The following is a 24,150-nucleotide window of genomic DNA, read 5'->3' as shown; positions in this document are numbered from 1 at the left end:
TTAATAAGTAATTGGTGAAAGAATGAATGTTTGGTCTAGAGGTCATGTTAGGGGGGAGAGCTTGTAAACTTTAAAACCCCCTATGAGGCTAGGCCCTGATCCATGGCACAGCCACCCCCCCATCACAGGTATATTGACACCGTCATGCACCTTATTAAGACCACCATTGGCAATGCTCCAGGCCCAAATGCAACTCCCAATACACACACCAAGTCTGACTTTATTGAATCCCTCTGTCTGTCTGGCCTGGAACAAGGTGTCTGGAAAGAAGTGAGTTAGGACTGGGTGAAGAGGTATATTAACTAGGATAATGCTAACTGCTATAACAAATAGACTCTAATGTGTAAAACAGCTAGAAGAAGTTGATTTCTCTCTCCCTTAACAGTCTAAGGCTGGTGTTCCTGGTTGATGGATGGCTTGCCTTCTTACACTAATGTGGAGACCTAGGCTCCTTCCTTTTTGTGGCTCCACAAGCCCTTAGGGCTTCATCATCTTCTGTATCCAGTCCGCTAAAGGGGAAGGGAGAATGTGGAGGACACAAAGGGCTGAAAAGCCTCGGCACACATCACTCCACTCACATTCAGTTGGCGGGAACTAGTTAGCACATGGCCACACCTGACTGTGAGAGAGCCTGGGAAATTAAAGTTTAGCTGTGTGCCCAGGAGGACTAGGACATGAATTTGTGGTGAAGAATCACTCAGTTTCCACCTCTGAAGGTTTCGGGTCATGGCCCTAGAAGGGGGCAGTGGAGTAGAGGGTAGAATATGAAAGAGGGGTGTCACCTTATCCTTGTAGAAAGAGGGGTCCAAACTGGAGTGGTGGGTGACTTGAGGGCTCTAAGTAAGCCCATACTTAGGTAAAATACAAGTCCCATAGTGGGTACATGCACATGTAAGAAAGAGGCCAACTGAGGACTGGGCCAGGCTGAGGAAGCAGGGTGTCCCTCTTCAGTCGACAGTACTACACCAAGGTGGGACTTTTATGTGAATGACTATAAACGCACACGTGTCTTTGGGCACAGATGCGCCTGATTTGTTCCCTGCCCAGGTGGGTGAGCGTGTGCATACTTGGTTGCACATGTCACTGGGGTGTCTGAGTTCATATGTGCCTGTGTTCATATGTGACAGGCAGATGTGCCTGTCACATGCACATGTCCGAAGGGCTGTGCATACATATGACCGAACGCTCAGGTGTTCCTGATGAGGGAGAACCTGTGTGTTTCTGACCTGTACACCTGAAGGGTCTGTGTGTGCATGACCATGCATGCAATGTATCTGTTTGTCCACACCCAGGAACAGGCCTGCAAAGGACAGCCTGGAGATGTCTCAGGACAGAGGTAGTAACTGCATGTGCACAACTGCCGGGGGAGGGGTGCTGAGTGTGCACACGCCAAGCACACAGCCGGTGTGGGATAGGTGTGTGCTAAGTAAAGCACACAAGTGGACACTCACCTCACAGTACACATGTCCCCGTGTCTATGGTAGCCCCTGCAGGGTGTATGAAGTTGCCTAGGTGTGTGAATGTGTACTTCTGTGTGCCCAGATGTGCCCTTGGAACTCCCCAGGCTTGGCCAGACCAGGCTGGGCTCCTTGTTGGGCACACAGAGGCCTCTGCTGTGTGTTGGTGCCTGCATGGGGCACTGCCAAGGGTGCATTGGCAGCATGTGTATGTGCGTGTGAATGTGTGTGTGCGCGTGCGCACGCGCACGTGTGTGTGTGTGTGTGTGTGTGTGTGTGTGTGTGTGTGTGTGTGTGTGTGTTTCTGTCCGTGTGTGTGTCTGTTTCTGTCCGTGTGTGTGTGTGTGTGTGTATGTGTGTAGGAAGAAGCATTCGCTCTCTTAGACCTTGCTTCTTTCTGTGGTTCGGTTTCTATAGAGACACTTCCTGTGGAAGAGAAAAGAGGTAGTGAGCTGGTGTTTCAGGATGTGAGGGCCCGCAGGAGCGGAGCTGGGCTCTCTCTCTGCTGCCTGCCCTTCGCTGTGCAGGCTCTGGCCAGAGCTGCCCACAGTCCCCATGGTGGGCGCCCCCCGCAGTGGGGACCCGTGAACAGCAGCGGCATGCCAGGGAAGCCCAAGCACCTGGGCGTCCCCAACGGACGCATGGTGAGTGCGGGCTCCAGGCCAGGCCCACAGGGAGGGGGTGGGTACACCCAGGGTGGAGCCCAACAGGCACACCCGGCAGGGCTGGGCTAGAGCCTGCATGCTGCCAGCGGGCGGGAGAAGTTGGGGAGAGGCAGCAGCAGGTGGTAGAACCTGGCACCCTCATCCCAGGACCTTCCGGATGGTTCTGATGGGGACCTGGGGCCACTCCGGTGATGAGGCCAGAGGAGAGCAGGCATAGGCTTCTGGCCCAGTCCCCACTGCTCTCTTACCTACTACCTTGGCACCATCTGGGGCTGACTGCATCCTAGGGTAGCAGGGAGTCCCGGCATGCCCTTTGCCCCCTGTACACCCCTACGGGGACCCAAGCCCCCATACCTCACTTAACCTCAGCCCCCTCCCTCACCCAGTGTCCTGATGCCCAAGGTCAGGTAAGGGGCAGCCCTTAATGGGTCACTGACCTCCACCTAGACCTACTCCAAAGGCTTCCTGCCAGAACTAGCAGTCCTTGGGCAGCCTGGGATGGGTCAGCAGGGTCAGGCCCGGTTGGCACAGCTTCTGTCTGTTCTATTCCTGGGCTACTAGGACGGGTGGGGGGAGCTGAGCACTAGGGTGCCCCTGGCTGCTGCTAAATCCTCTCCCTGGCTGCTTGGCATCCAGGTGAGAGCTGCCCATGAAGAGACCCGCTTCAGCAGATGGAACTGGCTGTGTCGGTCTTCTCTTCTCTCCCTAGGACACCAGGCCACTTGGCAGAGTCCCAGCCCCTCCTAAAAACTCCAGAAAGTCCAGTGTCCTAGTCGCCTACCCAGCCCCAGCCTAGTACTGTGGGACAAAGCCAATGGGTCCAGAGAGACCTGGGTTCTAATCTCAGCTCTGCTGTCCCTTACTAGAGGGTCCTCTCTGACCCTCAGTTTCTTCATCTATAAAAGGAGGAGTTTGAAATGGATTTCAAAGGCTTGCTGAGACGATTAAGTGGAATAATGAATATGAGCCCCCTGACCCACCATGGGGGTTCCATAAATGTCAGCCCAATGCCCCCCTTCATTCTCAGCCCCTTTTCAAGGATCCCCTGCCTCACCAAGAAGCTGAGCCACTCCCCACCCTTACTCCTCCTCCTAATTCCCAAGACCTGTCTCCATACCTCTTCCTCCAGCATCTCTTTATTGGGCAGGAGAGAGGCAAATCCCTCCAAGCTGACCATGTCCCCCACCTCACTATCTCTACCATCAAAATGACTTTGGAAGTTCGAGCATCCATGGGCCTCGCACTCCCTGGAGGCATGATGCTTGGCTCACCCCTCCCAAAGCATCCAGGCCAAGGAGGAACACACCCACTCCCACGCCCACCCCAGAGGGCAACTGGGTTGCTGCTTCTGGGCAGTGCCCAGAACTGCAGGGCAGCTGAGGGGGCCCAGAGAGAGACCCAGCCTCTGCCCATCCCACATCAACTTATAGCTTCTCTACTCAAGAGTCATTCAGAGCAGGGAAGGCCCCCAAGCTCTACCCCCAGCCCTGCAAGCCCATGGACTTGCTTTTCGCAGCGACGTTCACACACAGGCTTATCCTTGCCCTTTCTGGGCCCATTCTGAACTCTGTGCCACCTCTTGGAATCCTGAGGGTCACAGATTGGCCACTTGCTGGCCATTGGGCAGCCTTCTGAGGCCACACTCAGCTGAGACAGGGAGGGACAGACCAGCATCGGATATGCATAGATGTAGGCCAGCTGTCAGCCTCCTTCCATGAGTCACCTCCTAAGGGAGGTTCAAAGGAGTACATGATGTGCTAAGGGCAGCTGGCAAGAGAGGGACCCGCATTTGAACCAGGCCAATCTGACTCGATGCCAGGTCTCCTCCACCTCCCAGAACTGCCTGGCTCCGTCCTCCCCCACCTCCTCCTGCCACCAACCCCACCCACCACCACCATCATTACCTGCTGAGGCAACTTCATTTGTCAGCCTCGTCTTTCTGCCACTCAGCTTGTCAGGGGGTTGCAATGAAACCTGTCACTTACAGATGGCTCCCAGCCTCCCTCCCAGAGATGCCTTCACAGAGTCCCAACTCCCACTTCATTTGTTCACTCATGCATTCATTCAGTAATCCCTCCTTAGGGCCTGCTCAGTGCTGGCCCTGTCCCAGGCATCAAGACCAAGGCCCATCGCCCTAGGCCCTGCCCTCAAACAGCTCCTGGTCTGGCAAGGCACAAAAGGCACGAGCGCAAATACCAGAATAAAATTAAGGTTTGGGTAAGAGCAGTAGGTCAGGAATAGAGAAAGCTTGAGGAAGGCCGGGAGGGAGAACAAACTTCTCCACTCACTTCATGCATTGTTGGTGTGGAAGATGTCCTGAAAGGATGTGCCAGCTGGAGGAGGGAAGAGCATGGGGAAAGGCCTACATGCAGGGAAACAGGATGTGTGTACAGGGACAAGGCCCAAGGGCTGGCGAGCCTAAAGCCTGGAGAGGAGCAGTTATTGCATCCTGTCACTCTCAGGGTGCCCAGTTAGTCTCCCTGCACAGGAAGACCTGCAAAGCAGAGCCAACAGTACCTTGGCCTACATTCCTGGAGTCTAGCTCAGGGCCATAAGGCCAGCTCCACAAAGCTGACTCAGGCTGAAGAGCCAGGCAGCCAGGGTTCTCAGTGGGTCTACCCAGAGAGGATCTCTGGGCCTCAGTCACCCCAAGCCGGGATGAAATAAGATGATGATATAGAGCGCCAAGCCCAGAAGATGCTCGGTAAATCAGCCCTCCCTTTGAAGTCACCCCTCCAGGGGGCAGAATTCATCCAGGAGCCCCTGAGCCCTTTACCCCAATCGACCTTGCCCATCTATGCCACAAGGGCTGAGGCCCTGGGGCTTCCAGGTCCCCGGTACGTCTGCTGTTCACCCAGGAAGGCAGCTCAGTGGAGGGGAGACATTAGGTTTCCAGAGTCAGGCACACTTTGGCCCTAATTTCAGCTCAGGCACTTCCCAGCTGTGTGATTTCTTTGGGCCAAGGTTTCCATATCTGTAAAATGGGCGTAATAATACCTGCCACATAGGATAAGGATGTGAGGTTGGATGTGTGACATGGATGTGTGCCGTCCATGTTCTCTGTCTGTCGGAGAGCTCAGGAAATGTCGGGTCACTCTCATCTTTGTATTCTCAGATACCAGTGGCTCCCCCAGGGCCCATTTCCAAGGAAAAATGTTTGGCAAACTGAGTCCAGACCATAGGTTGGGGTTGCCGCTTGGCCACCACACCCTTCCTCCTCCTTTCTTCCCCTTTTCTCCCATTCACTCACCACTTCTCCTCAGGCAAGCCAGGGTGGGGCAAGGCCAGCCCTGCTCAGCACAACTTCCCCAGACCCAGGAGCCTGGGCAGATCAGAGCCCCAGGCAGCGGCAGCAGCAGCGTGCCACTCTCCCTGCTGCACACCTGCCACATTCACAAATGGGGCCTCGCTGACTCACCCTTCCTGGCAGCTCCAGGAGGTTGGGAATGCTGAGCCCTATGCTACCCGGGGGGAAATTGAGGCCCAGAGAAGGGAAGTTACGTGCCTCAGAATGGTCAATCTGGAATTGGACCCCATCCCCGCTCCCTGCCACCTCTGGATCTCCGTCCTGTCTCAGACCAGGTTATTAATATCTAGTGGGGCAAGAGGGGCCCAGGAAGAACTGCATGGGGCATTCGGAGTCAAAGCATCCCTGGCAAAGGGGGTGCCAGCGCCTCCTGTGAGGGCAGGGGAGGGCAACTTGGGCCCTTGTGGCTGCTTGGGAGCACCTGGGCAAAGAGGGTGCTCTTTGAGGAGGGAGTTCAGGCTGATTCTCTCCTATGGTATAGGCCTGCCCTCCAGGAGCTACAGGCTGGTAGGGGAGAGGCCTACAAATAGGTGGGCAGCAGTGTGGTGGGCAGGGGGATTCGAGGCAACTGGTGTTTAGGGAAGACTGATGTTAACAGTCAGAGACTGGAGAGCTGTAAGGTGGGGGAAGCAGGAGCAGATACCAGGCAGAGGAAACAGTAAAGCAGGAAGCAGGAGTGTGAAGGGGTGTGGGGAAAATAGAAGTTTGATGAAGTGTAGGGTGGAGGTGAGGGGGAGGGCAATGGGGGAGGCTGAAGGGGTTTATTAGTCAGGCTCAGGCAGAGCTTCAGCGGTAACCCAGCAACTGCTCTGCCTCCCAGAGTGAGGAGTGGGGCCGGAAGAGGGCCTGGGAGCCAGCCCCACATAAAGACACGATCCATTCAACAGGATGTAAAGAACAAAATGAAATAGGAGTGAAGCCAAGCCCAGGGCCCTCTGCCTTCCCTGGGGTCCTGGGCTGCCCAAGAGCATCCCGTGCCCCACCCCCTGACACATGAAAAATGCTGTGGAGAGCCCTGAGCAAGGGAGAGGCTGAGTCCTGGGTTGGAGGGCGGGCCAGAGAGAGGCCCGGTGTGTGCTGGGTGCGGGGAAGAGGGAGGGCCAGGTGGCCACCACGGAGTGGGAGGGGAAAGTCAGGATGGTTCCCGGAGACCTGGACGGAGGGCAGTAACCAAGGCTGGGAACAGCCACAGAGCAGCCTGGGGAGGAAGAACGTGGGACAGGCAGGTGCAGGCATGAGGGCAGCTGCCAGGAAAGGGAAAGAACAGCTGGAAGGGACCTTGGGCTTCAACTTGTCCCCTTCACACACCCTAGGAGTTGAGACTTTGTCCTGCAGCCCCGGGAGAGAATTCCCATGAACCTGTGAGATGGGCAAGTGCAAAGGCAGGAGGGCGAAGGCTGGGGCAGCCAGGGGAGGGCGTGCAGGGTAGTTCCACGTCCAGCCTCCCTCTGCACAGGCTTTCCCTCCTCCTCCATAATGTCTTAGCCCCGTGCTCCAGCTTGGAGGCAGGCTCAGGGAGGGGCCCAAGGTTGTAAAACTAGAGAAGGACAGGGCTAGGATTTGAATCCGTGTCTGACAGACCCGATCCCTGTGTTCGTCCCTCGACCACAGGGCTTGGCAAAATTGAAAGCTGAAGCAGGGCCAGACACCAATACTAATGCGACAACAATAATAGTAATGTTCCTTGAATATTTACCACATGCCAGACAGTGTTATGAGCTCTCTTTCTATGTATATTTAACTTATTTAATCACAGCAAGCCTTTGAAGTCCTGACCATTATTTGCCCCATCTGTATAGAGGGAGAAACTAAGGCACAGAGAGGTAAAGTACTCTGCCCAAGGTCACACAGCACAAATGTGAACTCAGGTAGTCTGGGGCCTGCCTCCATAAATAACATAAATGCATCAAACTGGCCCCAGAGACCTCTGAGGAGAGTGTGAACCCCTTCTAGGGAAAGTGGTTGCTGCTCAGGGCCAGCCAAGGTTGCCATGCTGGGAAGAAGCTCAAGGTAGCTGGGGCAGAAAGCTGGGGTTTCATGTAAAACTCCTGACTTTCATATGTGGGAAACCCCTTTAAAGTTAAAAAAACCCAAAAACATTCTGATATTAATAATGTCCTACTTATTTGCAGGCCAGCTCTGGCCCACAGATGTGTGACCCGGGTGCTCCCAGGTTGGGGAACAGAGAGGGAGATTCCAGCCGGGAGGGCAGGGAGAAGCTTCCTGGGGAGGAGATGTTTGCAGACTTGTTTCCAGTAGGGATGGAACGAAGGGACAGGTGGCAGAAGCTCCTGTGACAGGACCTAGTGAAAATGTAGGAGGTGAGAGGGAGGAAGGAACTGGGGATCAGTCAAGCCCTGGTGTTAGGAGCCCAGGTGATGGGAGGAAAACCAGATTCAGGGAAGTTGGTTCCGTGCCCTGCTTTGGTGGTGGCAGAGGTAGTTTCCAATTGGGACTGGCTGAGTTGGAAGGGCTTGTGGGGCATTTGGGTGGAGATGTCAGCAGGAAGTTGGCTATGTGTGTTTGAAGCTGGGGAGATGTGGGAGGGAGAAAGGGCCCAGAACAGAGTCAGAGAGGGGTAGAGACCACCTTGTGTGTATAGATGATGAGGAAACTGGAGGATTTGCTAGGAAGGTAGGAAGACCGAGGGAAACCACTGCAAGAGTCATTTTGAAAGGAGGGTTTTTCTGTTTCACTAATGGTTGGGATTCCCAGAGAAGTCAGAGTTGTGCATGTGGGGGAAGGGGGGATGCGCAGAGGAAGGGATTGGCCTCTACAGCTACTCACAGGGTAGTCCATAACCAGCAGCATCAGTGCTTGGGATCTTGTCAGAAATGGAGAGTCTTAGGCTCTCCTGAAACTGAATCTCTGGAGATTCCCTCCCCCCCCTCGCCGTCATTCTAATGCACACTAAAGTTTGAGAACCACTGCTCTCTACTATAAAATAGCATCCTATGCCCTGCCCATGGTGGGGTGTTTCCAAGAGGAGGCAGTTGCAATAAGGAGATCATCAGTTACAGAGACACCTCTCCTTCCTCAAAGACAACAGCAAACATTGCTATAACACCTGCCACATGCTGGCCACTATTCTAGACGCTGGAAATATATTAAACTGATTTGATCCTCACAGCAGGCCCAGGAAGTAAGTTAACTATTATTATCATCATCCCTCACTTACAGATGGAGACAAACAAGTTACTTGCCCAAAGTCATACAACTAGCAAGTGGCAGAGACAAGATTAAAAGTTTGTGTTCCTACCCACCGTGCTCTACACCCAGGCTCACCCAGTGGGTGCTGGGGGTCAACAGGGGTGACTGGGGTGTACCTGGTATAAGTCCCAGGGCACACAGTGGTTGGCACATGATGGAAGGGGAGCCAGGGACAGCCTGAGCAAAACCCTGAGCAAGCAGTGACCTGGCTGAGAATGCCCAGTGTGGCCCTCCAGGCAGAGAACACAGCTCTAGTCCTGGGGGCTGGGCCTAGAACTATCCCTTGAGAATCCACCCTGGGCTCTACTCTGACTTTCTACCTCGGGTTTCTTGTAGGTTGTGGCTGTCTCAGATGGAGGTAAGTGACAGAGTATGTGGAGGAAGCCTGGGCTGGGGTGGGGGTGGGGGCTGAGGGGGGTGTATGTGGAAACAGTGTGGGGATACCCCTGCCATTTGCTGTCTTTCCAGGAAAAGTACCTGAGATGGGATTGGGCCAGGGGCTGGGGAAGGCTGCAAGGCTCAGCTGCACTTGTCCATCCCCCTGCAGAGCTGAGCAGCACGGCGGGGCCCCAGGGCCAGGGAGAGGGCCGAGGCAGCTCCCTCAGCATCCACAGCCTTCCCAGTGGCCCCAGCAGCCCCTTCCCCACCGAGGAGCAGCCTGTGGCCAGCTGGGGCCTGTCCTTCGAGCGGCTGCTGCAGGACCCGCTGGGCCTGGCTTACTTCACTGTAAGCCCTGGGGTGGGATAGGGAGGGCAGATGGCAGTGGCCACCATGGGGGGAAGGGTGGGGGGCATGGGAGAGGGCATGGATGGAGTTTCAGGCTGGCCAGAGTGGGACTCCTCTGTCAGCTGCCTCATCTGGCCTTTCTTTGGCACTCTCTTACTCTTCTCCCAGCTGGGAAGTTTCCTTCTCTCTGCCTCTTATTTTCTCTCTGTGCCTCCGGATCTCACCCCATCTGTCTGCCTGACCCTATCTGTCTGGCTTGGCCTCTTGGCCCTCTCTCTATACCAATCTCTTGGACCACATCCCCTGACTGGGTCTCTGTGTCTCGCCTCTGTGTCTGTGCCTCCTTCTCCCCACCCCCAGGAGTTCCTGAAGAAGGAGTTCAGTGCTGAGAACGTGACATTCTGGAAGGCCTGCGAGCGCTTCCAGCAGATCCCCGCCAGCGACACCCAGCAGGTGGGGAGAAGGGGGAACTGAGGTGGTGAGATGAGACCAGGGCCTGAGCCATGCCCCTGACCTTCTCCTGTCCGTCCTGCCCCAGTTAGCTCAGGAGGCCCGGAACATCTACCAGGAGTTTCTGTCCAGCCAGGCACTGAGCCCTGTGAACATCGACAGGCAGGCCTGGCTCGGCGAGGAGGTGCTGGCAGAGCCCCGACCGGACATGTTCCGGGCACAGCAGCTTCAGGTGAGCGGTCCCGGAGGCGCGGCCTGAGATAAGGGGCGGCGCCTTGGAAGGGAGCTCGGTGGAGCAGAGGCAGGGCCAGATCCAGCGGCGGACCCTGAGCGGCAGAGATGGTGGGGATGGGGTGGGGAAGAGTGCAAATCTGGATGCTGGGACCCAGCTAAACGTTGGGCAGGGCGCGGTTCAGAGGTAAGACTAGAGGAGACAGTGAAGGAGGGACTAGGGGCGGGACCTGGAGCAAGGAAGGGCTAGGGGCTCGCTCCCTAGGTTGCGGACGCCGCCAAGCCCCAGGGCCGGGTCTGGGACTCTGGCGGCTCGCAGAGCGCCCACTCCAGCTCACCGCCCCGGCGCCGGTTCCGCAGATCTTCAACTTGATGAAGTTTGACAGCTATGCACGCTTCGTCAAATCCCCGCTGTACCGCGAGTGCCTCCTTGCGGAGGCCGAGGGTCGCCCCCTGCGGGAACCTGGCTCTTCGCGCCTTGGCAGCCCTGACGCCACGAGAAAGGTGCGGACGACGGCCTGTGGGGGCAGGCGACCGGGTGCAGATCTGCGAGGGTGTGCCCACGGTCTGCCTGCGGGTGGGGCCCGGCCCAGTGCCAGTGGCTTCCCTGTATCTTGCAGAAGCCGAAGCTGAAGCCCGGAAAGTCGCTGCCGCTGGGCGTGGAGGAGTTGGGGCAGCTGCCTCCTGCTGAGGGCCCTGGGGGCCGCCCACTCCGCTTGTCCTTCCGCAGAGGTGAGGGCAGGAGCGGGCCGCAGAGATGAGCGGGGTCGGGAGTCTGGGCAAGCCTGGAGGACACCCCCTTCCTCCTACTGGTCCCGCAGTCTCTAAGACTGTGAAAATCGAAATGCAGGTCCGTGTGACCCCCATGTTCCCCTGGTGGTTCGGTTCCCACGCTAGACCCCAGAAGTTTGGGAAGCCCCCCTCAGCAGCGAAGCTTCCAGGAACCCAAACCACGTTAGACCCCTGTAAAGGGCTCCAACAGGGTCCGCCTGGCTGGGGAGAGGCCCCGGCAGAGGGGTTGGGGGAGGGGCTGTCCTGCTCATTCTCCCTCTCCCCTAGAACTAGGGGGCAGCGCGTCAAACTCAGCCTTGCGCCGAGAGTCCCAGGGGTCCCTCAACTCCTCTGCCAGTCTGGACCTCGGCTTTCTTGCCTTTGTCAGCAGCAAATCTGAGGTGAGCCCACTGCTGGGGGAGACGTGGTGTGGGCTCGGGCCACTACTCAGGCCCCTTTGTGTGGCCACCCTCATTCCAAGTCACCGGCCCCACTTCATCCTCCACTTGATCCACATGGCCAACCACTCAGCCTCCTCACTTTCTTCCTGTCCTCACCACATTGGGCCCCATGCATGTTATGGGTGCACATCCTCTTCAGCTGATGTGTGTGCACGTGTGGGTGCCCAGGTGTGTACAGCACGTGTGTAGCAGTCAGTGGGTGGACCTGTCTCTGGGTGCCCATACGTTTGGGTGAGCATACATGTATTCCTGTAGGAGGATGTATCCTGCCTGCCTACAAGTGTGCCCTTGGGCATGTGTATGCCTGTGTGTGCCCCAGTGAGCTTACGTTGTCTGTGTACCTGTCTGTGTGTCCTTGCGTGTGTACACATCACCTCCCTTGACACCTGCTCTGAATCAGAGCCACCGGAAGAGCCTTGGGAGCTCAGAAGGCGAGAGTGAAAGCCGACCAGGGAAGTATTGCTGCGTGTACCTGCCTGATGGCACAGCCTCCTTGGCCCTAGCCCGACCTGGCCTCACCATCCGTGACATGCTGGAAGGCATCTGTGAGAAACGAGGCCTCTCTCTACCTGACATCAAGGTCTACCTGGTGGGCAATGAGCAGGTGCGAACCTGGCCTGTTCCCCAACTCTAACTCCCTTTCTGATCCTGAACCCACCCCCATTCCTGTCTCTGCTCAGCCATGACCCCAACACCAATTCCACTTCTAATTCCAACCCCATCCCCTATCCCCACCCCCTTCCTAACTCCAGCCCCCTGCCCCATGCCCAGCTCCAAATCAACCCAGCACCAACTCCTCACTCAAACTCAGATATCCACTCTCATCCCATGGAAATCCTGTCCCCACCCCATTCCCATCCTGGTTTCCAGCTTCAGCCATTGTCCTCACTGTGATAGTCTCTGGGAGGAAGAGTAGGGGAAAACCACTGCTGGAGCTGAGTTTTCCCCTGTCACTCCCAGAGTTCAGACTGCCCATCCCTGAAATGGCCATTTGGGGATCCCTTACTTCCTCTGCCACCAGGGGCACCCAACTGCACCCAACCTATGAAAAACTTTCCTTTAGGTACAAACTAGCATAGCTTTAAAGAGGAGGCTAGGGCAAAATTCACTTAAACTAAACCATCCAATAAGGGGAAATCTAAAGGAAGGATGCTGTATCCCAGGGAGACGCGTCAGGATTTCATTCACCCAGTAAACAGTCCTAAGCTCCTGCCAGGTGGGGGTAGAGGGAGCCAGGCTGAGTTCTGTCCTCCAGGTCCAAAGGCTGGAGGTGAGCTAGGCAGGATGTGATCAGGAGGAGGAGTTGAAGTTCCAGAGAGTTTCTGGGTCAAGGAAGGCATTTCTGGTTGGTCCCAGGAGGCTTCATGGGAGAGGTGGCCATTGATGAGGATGAGGACAAGTTTGCCTGGCAGAGCTGTGGGGGGAGGACATTCCAGGCACAGGTGGGAAGAAGTGCAGGGCAGATTCAGGGGCCTGGAGCATGGGAGTATGAGGGCCACAGTAAGAGAAGCTCTGCCCACTTTCTTGGGCCACCCAGGCAGCCTCTGCATCCCTGATGGGTTTTCATGTCTGCTAAATATAACTTCACCACCCACACTCCACCTGTCCCTGCAGCACAGCACAGGCCTATTGCCTGGAAGAGGCTGCCTCCCAGCCCCGGGCTGGTGCAGGCAGCAGGGCCTCCAGGGGTGGTAATTACTACAGCTACTTTTATGTACCTACTGTGTGCCAGGCACTGTGCCAGACACTTCGCATCCTTCTGGCCTCACAGCTGTCTTGCAGGGAAAAGCCCTTTTTGCAGTGAGGAGACAAGAAGTGTCCTTAGTAGGTGGGAATGGAGAGAAGTGGACAAGTGTAAAAAAAAGGGACAAGGCCTGGGTGGCTGACCAAAGGTAGGTGGTGAGAGAGGAAATGCGTCCAGCTGGTCCAGTTGGTTTTCCCATGCCTGAGGGACAAGGGGCAGCTGTCCAGGAGGCAGATCCTGACCTGGCTCAGGAAGAGGTGGCCCCATGATCCAGGACTTAAGCCTGCCCCTTAACCAAGCAGCCCCATTACCATTTCGTGCCCACCCCACCTCCATGTTTCTCATAACTCTGTTCCTTTTCCAAGTGCGCAGGCTCAGCGGCCATGGCTCACGGGCCTAGCCACTCTGCGGCATGTGGGATCTTCCCGGGCGAGGGCACGAACCCGTGTCCCCTGCATCGGCAGGCGGACTCTCAACCACAGCGCCACCAGAGAAGCCCCATGTCCAGCATTCTTGCCACTAGGCTCTGATCCAGACCGGTCTTGTATTCTGTCGGCATCTCTATGGCTTACCCGACCACCGGCCCTTCCCTCTGGCCCTTAGGGAGCCTCAGTGGAGGCCCTGGGAGGAAGTGATGATTATTCCCTCAGACCCCGGGGATGGGGGAGGAGGGAAGGAGAAGGAATTTTGAGACCCTGCCTGGCTCCTGCAGAAGGCCCTGGTCCTGGATCAGGACTGCACCGTGCTGGCGGACCAGGAAGTGCGGCTGGAGAACAGAATCACTTTCGAGTAAGTGTCTGTCGCTCCAGTCTGGGGTCCGGGGGCCCCAGCACTCGTTTGGGGCCCAGTTCTGGCTGCTGTTCTCCCTCCAAGTCCGGCCCCTGGTGCTAACCCCGCCCCTTAGGCTAAGGCCCCACCCCCAAGAGGTCCCACCTCCCCAGTTCAGGCTCCACCCTCTCTCCGGCCAGTCCCAGGTGGGTTGGGGGAGAGGCGCGGCGGGCTCTCCGACCTTCCGCAGAGCCAGGGTCCCGCGCAGGCTCGAGTTGGCGGCGCTGGAGCGCGTGGTGCGGATCTCCGCCAAGCCCACCAAGCGGCTGCAGGAGGCGCTGCAGCCCATCCTGGCGAAGCACGGCCTGAGCCCGCAACAGGTGGCGCTGCGTCGGGTGAGCCGTGTAGCCGAGGGGCAGGGGCGGAGCGGGGCGGGCTGCCTGTCCCGCGGGCTGCTGACCTGTCCCCTCAGCCAGGCGAGAAGCAGCCACTAGATCTGAGGAAGCTAGTGAGTTCGGTGGCGGCCGAGAGATTGGTTTTGGACAGTCTCCCAGGTAAGGGACGTTGGCCCAGGGGCTCGTAAGGGACAGCTCTGGCCCAAGAGGAAGGGGGTCCAGGCGAGAGGCAGACAGGAACGGTGGCCCTCTCTGCCACAGGTGTGAAGATCACTGAAGCTGGTGACATATCCCCCTGCCTCAGCCAGGTGAGCGAGGGACTGGGCACCCTCTTTTGCCCTCCAGCCTCCCCTTCCGGTTGTGGCTCTAACCCCACATTCTCACAGGGTGGCCCGCCTACAATCCAGGACAAGGCCGCCCACCGCCCTCCACTGTCCCTGAACTCGCTGGCCCAGGCACCCAGTAGTATCACTGGGAAGCGGCAGACCTGTGACATTGAAGGTACATTGGGGATGATGGTGGCTAGGGACCAGAAGGGTTGGGGACCGTTGAGGGTGGGTGGCCTTAGAGAGCCTTGAGCTGAGGCAGGGGCCTGGATGTCACTGGGGCTGGAACAGGGTCCACTGGGGTTGAGGGACCAGAAAGGCTGGGACAGGGGGCAGGATGGGGGCATTGGTGCTGGGGTCAGGGAGGCTGTGGCCATAGTAAGGGCAGCAGGACTGTGGTAGGCTAGCATAGGTGGGTCTGCACCCATGGTCCCCTTGACTCTGCGGCCATCCCCAGGCCTGGTGGAGCTGCTGAACCGGGTGCAGAGCAGTGGAGCCCATGACCAGAGGGGCCTTCTGCGCAAAGAGGACCTGGTGCTTCCAGAATTTCTGCAGCTGCCTGCCCAAGGAGCCAACTCCCAGGAAGCCCCACCACAGACTGAATCAGCGGCCCAGCCCAAGGGGAGCCCCTCAGACTCCACTGCGCACTCGGCCCTCTGACAGCTGCCCAACCGTCCAGGCCGGCTGCATGGCACCTGGCGGGCCAAGCATGCCATGGGCCCGCTCTGCATGCCCTGTCTGTGCCATGAGTGTCCCTGGCCCCTTCCTGCCACGGGCAGGCCCGCAGGAAGAGCTGGGAGGGGATGGAGAGGCGACTCAGAGGAGTGACACTCCACAGCTGCCACCACTTGGTCCCTTACAGGCTTGCTCGTCCATCCCTTGCTGCCAGGCCACCAGGGGGAAGTGGGCCTAGCCCCCAGTGCAGGTGTGCCCAACACGGAGGGGCGGCGTTGGCAGTGCCAGCCTCCCCACCATGTGCCAGGCCTCAGCAATGAGTAGGAAGAGGGGCCGGCTCTTCCTCAGGGAGCTGGTATGAGTAAGGTCTGGGGGTGCAGGCAGGCAGGCAGCCCCTCCCTCTACCCACAGAGATGCTACTGGACTTTTGGATTTTGCAGTTGGCTTGGGGCAGCTGGGTTTGTCCTGGATGTATGATATTGTTATAATAATAATTATTATTCTGCCATAGGGTGTGTTCCTTGTGTGCCAGTCTACCCTGTGTGCCGCCCCCACCCCCAAACTGTGTTGCCTTTGTCACCAGGGTCAACGCCAGGAAGCCCTTGGGGACCTCAGGATGTACCCCCTGACTTCCTGTTGTCAGAACCTGTCTTCCTGACTGCACAGAGTATGGGGTGTGAGTGTGAGAGACAGACAGAGACAGCCAGAGGGAAGGAGGGAGGGAAGGAGGAAGCAGGGGAGGAAGAGGAGGGAGGGGTAGACCCTTCTGGGCAGCTGTGCCTCTGCTGGTGTCATTGTGCTGTTCTCTGAATCTGAGTACAGTGTCTGGTCACTGTCCTGTTTCTACTGGGGACTGAAAGTGTCTCTAGACATGGCGGTGGGCTACTTTGGATTCATCGAAGGCCTCGAGGAGGACACTGGTTTTTGTGGTGGGGGCAGGTTCTGCCCCCTGCCTGCTTTGGCTGGGTGGTCTTCTCTGCCCCCCAGTGGCCAGAGAAGCCCACAGCCCACACAGGGAGGAGGAACAAGGAGAACCCCAGAAGGAGAGCCCCAGCCTGGGGGCAGAGAAGCTAGACTCAGTCTTGGTGCTGCTGTGACAGAGGAAACAAGGGGACGCAGGAGTCTTGAGAAGGCACTGGGGGAGTGAGGGGCCCTCTTGACCACCTCCAACAGGTTGAGCTCTCTTCCCCACTCTAGCTCTTTTTACTTTCTGTGCCCTCCGCCAGGGGCTCCCCATACCTGCCCCCTATCTTGTAACTGGCTCCTCACCCTTGAAGTTCCTGGGAGAGATCAGTGCGGTTTGCTGGCCTTTCTCTAGAAGTCGAGCGCAAGCCTTCCTCAGGGGGCCTTCATGGCTTGTAAACAAGAAAAATTTATTTCTCACAGTTCTAGAGGTCAGAACTCCAAGATCAGGTGCAAACATGGTGGGGTTCTGGTGAGGACCTTGTTCCAGGTTGTAGACAGCCAACTTCTGTGTCCTCACATGGTGGAAGGGGTCAGGGAGCTCTCTGGGGTCTCTTTGTAAGGGCATTAATCTCACCACATCCTCATTACCTAATCACCTCCCGAAGGCCCACCTCCACATACCATCACCTTGGGCATTGGGATTTCAACATATGAATTCAGAGGGACACAAATATTTAGACCATAGCACAAGGTGACCAGGAAAGCTCTGCTGAGGTGTGTAAGCTGAGACCTTCAATGAAGCGGGACTTCTGTGTTTGTAAGTCTTAGAAATCCCACTCAGAGTCACAAGCACACACACACTGAAAGAATGCATTGGCTTATCTAATGAAGAAGTCTAGGAGTGGCTGGGTAAATTTAGGAGTTTAGATCATTTTAGTCAGGAATCTCCGTCCATCTCAGTCCTGCTTTCTTGTGTTGGCTTCATTTGCACGCGTGTTCTCTCCCTGCATGTCCTTTCTGCAAATCCCCAAAGGACGGTAGAAAATGACCAGGATTGGGATTCTGACTGGGGTCAGAGGGTCATTCCTGAACCACACTGAGTAGCCAAGCCTGGCTCATGAGATGACCTCAACCGCCAGAGGGCTGGGCCAAGCCAGCCAAACAAAATGGGCTGAGGGGGCAGAGGGCTGAAGCCTAGGTAGAAGAGCCTCCGTAGAGGTCAGCCCCTACAGGAGGAGGAATTCACATCTCCTGAGGTCCCCAAGTTAGGCATGCTCCATCCTTTATCTCATTTTGTCCTCACAACAAAACAGCCTGGTGGGGATGAAATCAAGGCTGCAGGGGGGTAAGTGACTAGTCCAGGGTCATGCAGGGGATTGCCGCTGGGGTGTCACCAGCACTCAGGCTGTCTGACTCAGGGACACACACCAAGGAGGGCCTGGATGCTGCAGAAACCCCCACTGGGGAGCCAGGGCCCTCTAAGAGGAGGGCACATTGATGTGGCTACTCTGGGTTGGGGGGAGTTTGGGAATTTCTGCTAAAAATTAAAAACACACAGCATGTGACTCCAGCAGTGCCACTAGAGAATCACTCACTTCTGGGCACGTGGAGACCCATTGCTGCAGGGTTGTCTATTGCCTGAAAACGGGCAAAAGTGGATAGGGGTGGGGGGTAGGGTAACACACACATGCTCTGCGATACCACACAGCAGATAAAGAATTGGGTACAGCATGTCCTGCCATGGAAGGTTCTCCAAGACAGTTTGGTAAGAGAATGCAGAGCAATGAACATGGCATGATACCTTTATATAAACCACAAACACACAGGCACTTATAAATGTACAGAAAAGAGAGAGAATGTTCTAGAAGGATACATACCAAACTGACAGGGAGATGGGAAGCAGACCAAGAAGGGGTAGTGGTCAAAGGAGACTTTCACCTTTGCTTTAACTTTTTTTAAAAGATGCAATTAAAAATAATTATAATATCACAAAGAACTCCCCAAAGCCACTTCTTTGTCACTGCTGGCCTGCCATCCCTTTCTCCTCCAGAAGTGGTACCCAACTCTTCCATTAGGGGCTTCAGCCCACTGCCCCCTCAGCCCATTTTGACTGGCTGGGTGTGTCCCTCTGCCACAATCCCCTCGTGATCTCCTCCCCATCATGCCCCCTGAAGCAGCCCTGAGCCCTCACTGTCCCAGCCTGGCCAGGCCCCAGCTACAAGGAAGGGGGCCAGGAACACCAGCTGGTTAACCCCTGAGGCCATGTTTCAAAGTCACTGCACAGAGGTGGACTCCTGGGTGGTCGGGAAAGGTAGCAGAGCTGCTTCCCCTCATCCCACCAGGTGGGAAGCCCGGAGAGGAGTCGGCCTGTTCACCCAGCACCCAGTGTGAAGGAAGGGAGAGAACACGCATCAGCTGACCACTCTGCAGCCTCCAACACCCCCATCCTACAGAGTTCACAGGCTGAGAGAGGAGGCGTGACTTCCTCAAGGACACCCGTGGGGCCCAACCCCATGTGGCTCCAAACCTCTAAGAAAGAATCTGTCTCTTGTCCCCCCACCCACCTTAACAGCCTTGGGGTACGGGATGGGCGCAGGGCGAGAACAGGGCACACAGTGACCTTGGCTCTGGGCCAGCGTGGGGGCAGTTACAGGCATTGGCTGCTCACCTGGAGCTGGGCTGCCAGTGCTGATGCACTGTTCTCTGGGGACAGCCACCCCCCCCACCAAGGGCGAGCACAGAGTGCACCCGGTAGGGGGCCTGGTCTGGTGATCAGGTGACTCAGACTTGTGGGGGATTAGAGGCTGGAATTCAGCTTCCACAGGGAAATGAAGGCCCAAATGGGGAAGAACACCTATGGTTGGTTACAGTGAGTCAAATGTAGCCAGAGCTGGGCACAGGCCCGTACCACTGTACAACCACAGGGGCGCCATTCATGTCCACCATGGTCCCGGGGGTGTCCAAGAAGAGCTAGGGACATGAACATGGGCATGTGTCCTGTGACTCCTGCAGGGAGGGACTGAGTGAGTGGTGCTCTGTGACCATCTCAACTCCTGTCTCCAGAGAACTGGCTTGGGGGTAAAGCGGAGGCAGAAAGCCAAGGAGATGAATAGCGTCCTACCTGCAGGCCAGCCCAGAGTGCCAGCTGCTAGGACAAAGTGGCCAGCTAAGATTGGTGGACCGGGGTAACCCTACAAGCCAAGGAGGCCCCCATCTTCCTGCCCCATTGCCAAAGCACTGAAGGAACCCAGAACCCAGACCGAAAACCTGAAGCTTGGAGTGTGGAACTGGAGCTTGGAATCTGGAGCACAAAGCCTGGATCTGGGGCCTGAAGCACAGACCCAGAACCTGGAGGCAAGAGCCAGAAGCCCAACCTGGTGTCTGGAACCTGAAATTGAAGATTAGGGCTCAGAACCCAGAGCCCAGCGCCAAGAACCAGAGCCCCGAGCTTGACATCTGATGTCTAAAACTGAAGCCCGAGACTGGAACTCAGATACTGGAGCCCACTTGAGGCCAGAACCAGAGTGGGGACCCCAGAAACTGGAGACAAGCTCCAGGCCCAGAGCATGAAGGCCAGGACCTGAAGTCTGAAGCCAACCTCCGAGCTTCAGGTCTGGAACCCAGAAGCCAGAGTCTGGGACCACCAACTGGGAGTCCACAGCCTCCCGTTCAGGCCTGGTGCCTGAGGCCAGCAGGAAGGGCATAGGGCTGGGGCCATGTAAGGAAGGGAACTGCGGGGGAAGAGGTGATTTCTGAGAAAAGCCCAAAGCAGCCTCAGCTCTTTTGGCCACAGACTTTGGCCTTGTCAGTCAATGAGTGACCGGCACTTGGGCCACCAGGATTAATCATTACATGGGGCACTTATCCCCCAAACAAGGACAGGGCATCCTCAGGTCAGCCGCCCCTGCCCTGGACCCAGAGGATCTAATGTAGCCTTGGGCTACCCCTCTGGAAAGTGGGGCTCAGATGGGACAATGTCTCAGGGCCCTGCCTGACCTGTGCCGGGCAGCTCAGATCAAAATCCAGGCTCTCTAAGAGAGGACAGTCAAGAGGGCCAGGGGAGGGACTGCTCTGTTCCCAGAGGGAGGTGACAGGTGACCCCTACCGTGTCACTCAGCCTGCTAGTGAGAGTGGGTGCTTTGACCACAGACACAGAGAGGATGCACCCATGTGTGCAATGCACACTCATGCTGTGTTGGTGTGCAGTTGTGCTGGCTGCATGCCGGGCAGGAATGTTGATGCCCATATTCCCGATATACAGCACTGTGCCGCCTCCGTGGGGCTTATATGTTGGTTGAATATTAAATAAACATATTGATGAGAAGAGGCACAAGTTTCTCAAACTGTGCTGATGGGAAACCCTGTTGTCATTAACCAGATCCCCTCAAAAAATCCAGGTCATGAACAGATGGTCTGGAATGTCAATTTTTCCTCCTTTGATTGTCGTTAAACTTTAGGTCCTGCAGAAAACTTACGTGCAGCAAATTGTGTGTATTTAAGGAGCAAATGGATCTTAACAGAGAATTGTAGAAAGGGAGAATAACTGGAGCTGGTTGTGCCAGCTTCCACAGATTGCTCCCTTTCTGGACCACACACTTGCTCTTGGGACCATTCTCTACTCCGTTCAGCAATCATGCCGCTCCTGGAGAAATCCTTGTCGTCGGCGTGACGAAATTCAGTGTCTGTCAGCCTGTCCCATGCACGTTAGCCATGCTATCTCCGCTCCCACCTCCTTTTCCTTCCCCTCCTACAGCACTGCCCCGACTAGGCTCTCGAGGGCCACTAAATCCACTCTGTTCTCACGTTTCCTGACACCTCAGCAGCATTTGATCTTGCTGACCAACGTATCTCTTTCAAAACGTGGGCAACCCTGGCTTCTGGGGCATCTGCTTTTCTGCTCTTCCTCCCTATCCCTGCTGTGCCTCTTCCTGTGTCCTCCCTCAAATGTGGGTGCTCCTCTGGGCTTGGCTGGGTCTCTCCTCACTGTGCACACTCTCCCTGGGGGCACCTTCACCTGAGGCCACTCAGGCAGGAAGCCAAGTCACGCTGCGCCCTGAGGCTGTGACAGGATGCTGGTCTTTGGGCTAGCAGGGGTAGGATTTAAAAGGAAGAGGGGTGACATGGTGAGGTTTGCATTTTGGAAGGCTGGCTGGCTGCTTTTTTGGAGACTAGATTGAGGGGAGCCATCAGAGAGAAAGGCTACTACAATAACCCAGCTGAGAGATGGTGGCCAGACCAGGGAGGGGGCAAAAGGATTAGGGAGCTCCCAGAAAAGGAAAATTGGGAGAATTGGGGGATGAATTTGAGACCAAGAGGTAGAGAAGAAGCGCGTGTCGAAGATGCCTCCTCCATGTCTGGCTCCGTGTCTGGACCACACGCTGCTCGCTGAGGTTGGAACATGCAAGAGGCCCCATTTGGGGAAAGGAGAACATCGCGTGCTTCAGACCCGCAGCTCCAACTGCTCGCGCCAGAGACACCTCAGACACAGTGGTACAGTTCAGTACAGACGGATCTTTGCATCTTCCCTCCAAAACTGCTCCTCCTCCTGGGTGCCTTTCTCAGTGTGAGACACCACCAGCCACCCAGGCTCCGGGCCCAGAGGCCGTGGCCAGAGTGCAGGTGAGCAGACAGGGCAGGACTCACCATTCAGGGGAATACAGCGTCTGTCACAGACAGAGAGGAGGCAGGCCATGAGCAGGAGTGGGCTGAGATGAGCAGAGGGGCTGAAATGCTTGGGGTCTGGGGTGTGGCCACCTTCTCCACTGCTCTCAAGAGTCCCAAAGGCAGCTCTGGTCAGCTCCCAAGTCTCCATGCTTTTGCTAGGGCTGTGGCAGCCCCACTCCCCACAAAATATTTTTGCAAGTGGTGGAGATCCATAGCATTATGTAATTGTTTCTCTTGCGATGCATTTGATTAATAACTGCCTCTCCCGCTAAACCCTGAGCTCCACGAGGGCAGGGAAGGTAGGCTTCAAAGCTGTCAAAGATCCAACCCTTATTAAAAAGGAGACACACCCCCAGCTCATAAGGAGTGCCTTGGATACCTCTGCTCCTGCCCGGGGTCTGACTGGAGCAGGCAGGGGAGAGGACCATGCCTGTGGGCAGGGGTGCACGTACCCAGACAATCTCTGAGCCCATCAGCTCAAGGATGAATCCAACACAAGAACTCAGTAATAATTGCATTTCCCTGGATCAGCAACGCCCCTCCCACCCGTGCATGAATGCCAGTCTTACCAAAATCACTCCCTCCAGGTAGGAGAGGTTCTAGGACACCCAAGGGTTCACCATGTAAATTAGGGTTCATGACAGAATGTGATGCAACCATTAAAAAAGTGTAAAGACACAGGAAAAGGCTTATGTTATAATGTTAGATGAAAAAAGCAAGATGCAGTCTTCCACAGACAACAAAGTCCAAAGTAGATAGAAAAGGCACAGGGAAAAGGACAAAAGGCGGTGTTTTAGACAACACGGTGATGTTTTTGAGAAGCAGGATTGTCTTTATTTTCCTTTTTGATATGAATGGAGACCTTTCTAGCAAGCACTGGGTAGCTGATTCCCTGCCTTATTTCCCCAGAATCTTCCAGAACAAGCCATAAGACTATAATGGCTTATTGTCCAAACCAGGGCACTTTGCAGAGTGAAAGGGGACTCTGGGCCAACAGTCATAAACCCGGACTTGGCCAGGCAAACCAGGACTTACAGTCACTCTCCTCAAAACCAATCCCAGCCGCACCTCCGCCCCCGCAACCCCTCTCTCCCCTGTGGGTTCTGTGGCCTAAACTACCACGGCCACAATGTGCTGGCGCTGGGATCCAAACCCAGGCTGGCCTGTTCTCTGCTCTTAGCCACTTCGACAGAGTCTGTTGTCTGTGTCGCCCTAAGATGTGTAAGATATTGAGTAAGATTTGTAGCTCAGGGGACCCTGAGCAAACAGAGTAGCTGGTGAGCCAAGAGTTGTTGACCTGAAACAGGGCTGAGAATCTAGAGGAGATGGGGCCATTTCTTTGGCGGGGACACTTCAGCCATCCTGGAGACAGTGAAAAGGGCATGAGGGCATGAAGAGAACAAACATGCTGAGGGACTTTGTTCTAGGCACTGAGATGGGTCATTTATCTCATTGAATCCTACAACTCACTGAAAAATTCATGCTCATTGCCATTTTATAAGGGAAGGGACTAGGGCTCAGGGAGGTGAGTACTTAGAATCCCAGGCCGACTCAGGGACTGGACCATTTCTTGGATCAGGAGAGAAGCTGGCCTTGCAATCTTGGCTCAGCATGGAATAGGAACTCAACTACTGTGCTTAGAAATGGATGGATAGACACAAGGCTGGCTGGCTGGCTGGCTGGCTAGGTGGATGGATGGAAGGATGGATGGATGGATGGATGGATGGATGGATGGATGGATGGATGGGCCGATGGATGTTAGGTTACTCAGACAGTTGCCCAAGCTAGATCTTGAATGGAACTCACCACTCCTGGATCTGAGAAAATCTTAGTCCCTTAGAAGGGAAGCTCCCTTCTCATCTCTCTGTGAATATGGGCCCCAACTCAGGCTCCGAGGTCCTGTAAATAGAAATGAGCTTCTCAAAGACTCCCTAAGACCCCTGTCTGGGTTTCAGGCACTCTACAACAGACCTCATGTTATCATCAACTTCCTGATCCAGAAGCCCAACTGTGATATATTTCCTCTCCCTCCCACCCTCCCAACACCAATTGTCCTGCCCAAGTATCCCTGGGATGCATCTTCTCCTCTCCAACCCTCTTCTTCCCACTTAGATTCAGACCTCATCCTCTCTCACCTGGACCATCTCATCACCCTTTTAACCGGTCTCTCTGCTTCCAGACTCACTCCCTTTGACACATCCGAACCCCACACACCTGGGACCATTCTAAAATGCAGACCAGGCCCTGCCCCATCTGGCCAGGGGCAGATTCTCTCAGGCTCACATCCTGGATCTGTGGTCTTGGACCCTCCACAATTCAGCGCTACATAGCTTCTCTGGGTTTGTCTTCTGTTGCTTCCTCCATCACACACTCCCTCTCCTCTAAATGCCCCTC

At 55.9% G+C, this 24,150-nt stretch overlaps 1 protein-coding gene across 4 annotated transcripts; it reads left to right on the top strand.

Annotated features, from left to right (window-relative positions):
• Positions 1-1,891: 1,891 nt before the first annotated feature.
• Positions 1,892-15,694, top strand: RGS14 (regulator of G protein signaling 14). Of its 4 annotated transcripts, none has more exons than XM_024745609.1 (15): positions 1,892-2,101; positions 8,976-8,997; positions 9,187-9,365; positions 9,726-9,818; positions 9,904-10,047; positions 10,407-10,550; positions 10,667-10,778; positions 11,106-11,218; positions 11,679-11,882; positions 13,735-13,811; positions 14,041-14,185; positions 14,263-14,344; positions 14,447-14,493; positions 14,572-14,686; positions 14,969-15,694. In XM_024745609.1, exons 1-15 carry the CDS (start codon positions 2,057-2,059, stop codon positions 15,169-15,171), a joined length of 1,725 nt encoding a protein of 574 aa, XP_024601377.1. In that variant the 5' UTR covers positions 1,892-2,056; the 3' UTR covers positions 15,172-15,694. The 4 variants fall into 4 exon arrangements, with proteins under 4 accessions (XP_024601377.1, XP_024601380.1, XP_024601379.1 ...); XM_024745612.1 differs by having other exon boundaries at positions 1,893-2,101; positions 14,059-14,185; XM_024745611.1 differs by having other exon boundaries at positions 1,964-2,101; positions 9,108-9,365; positions 14,059-14,185.
• The last annotated feature ends 8,456 nt before the right edge of the window (positions 15,695-24,150 follow it).

This window comes from Neophocaena asiaeorientalis, unplaced genomic scaffold (genome assembly GCF_003031525.2).
Source record: "Neophocaena asiaeorientalis asiaeorientalis breed wild unplaced genomic scaffold, Neophocaena_asiaeorientalis_V1.1 scaffold292, whole genome shotgun sequence".
Lineage (NCBI taxonomy): Eukaryota > Metazoa > Chordata > Mammalia > Artiodactyla > Phocoenidae > Neophocaena > Neophocaena asiaeorientalis.
Note: the sequence above shows the minus strand (reverse complement) of the source record. Positions and strands in the feature narration are given on the sequence as shown.

Coding starts and splice junctions, on each gene's coding strand:
- RGS14 (XM_024745608.1), top strand. Junction 11,219..11,678: donor TTGTCAGCAGCAAATCTGAG/GTGAGCCCACTG, acceptor GCTCTGAATCAG/AGCCACCGGAAGAGCCTTGG. Junction 14,186..14,262: donor AACAGGTGGCGCTGCGTCGG/GTGAGCCGTGTA, acceptor CTGTCCCCTCAG/CCAGGCGAGAAGCAGCCACT.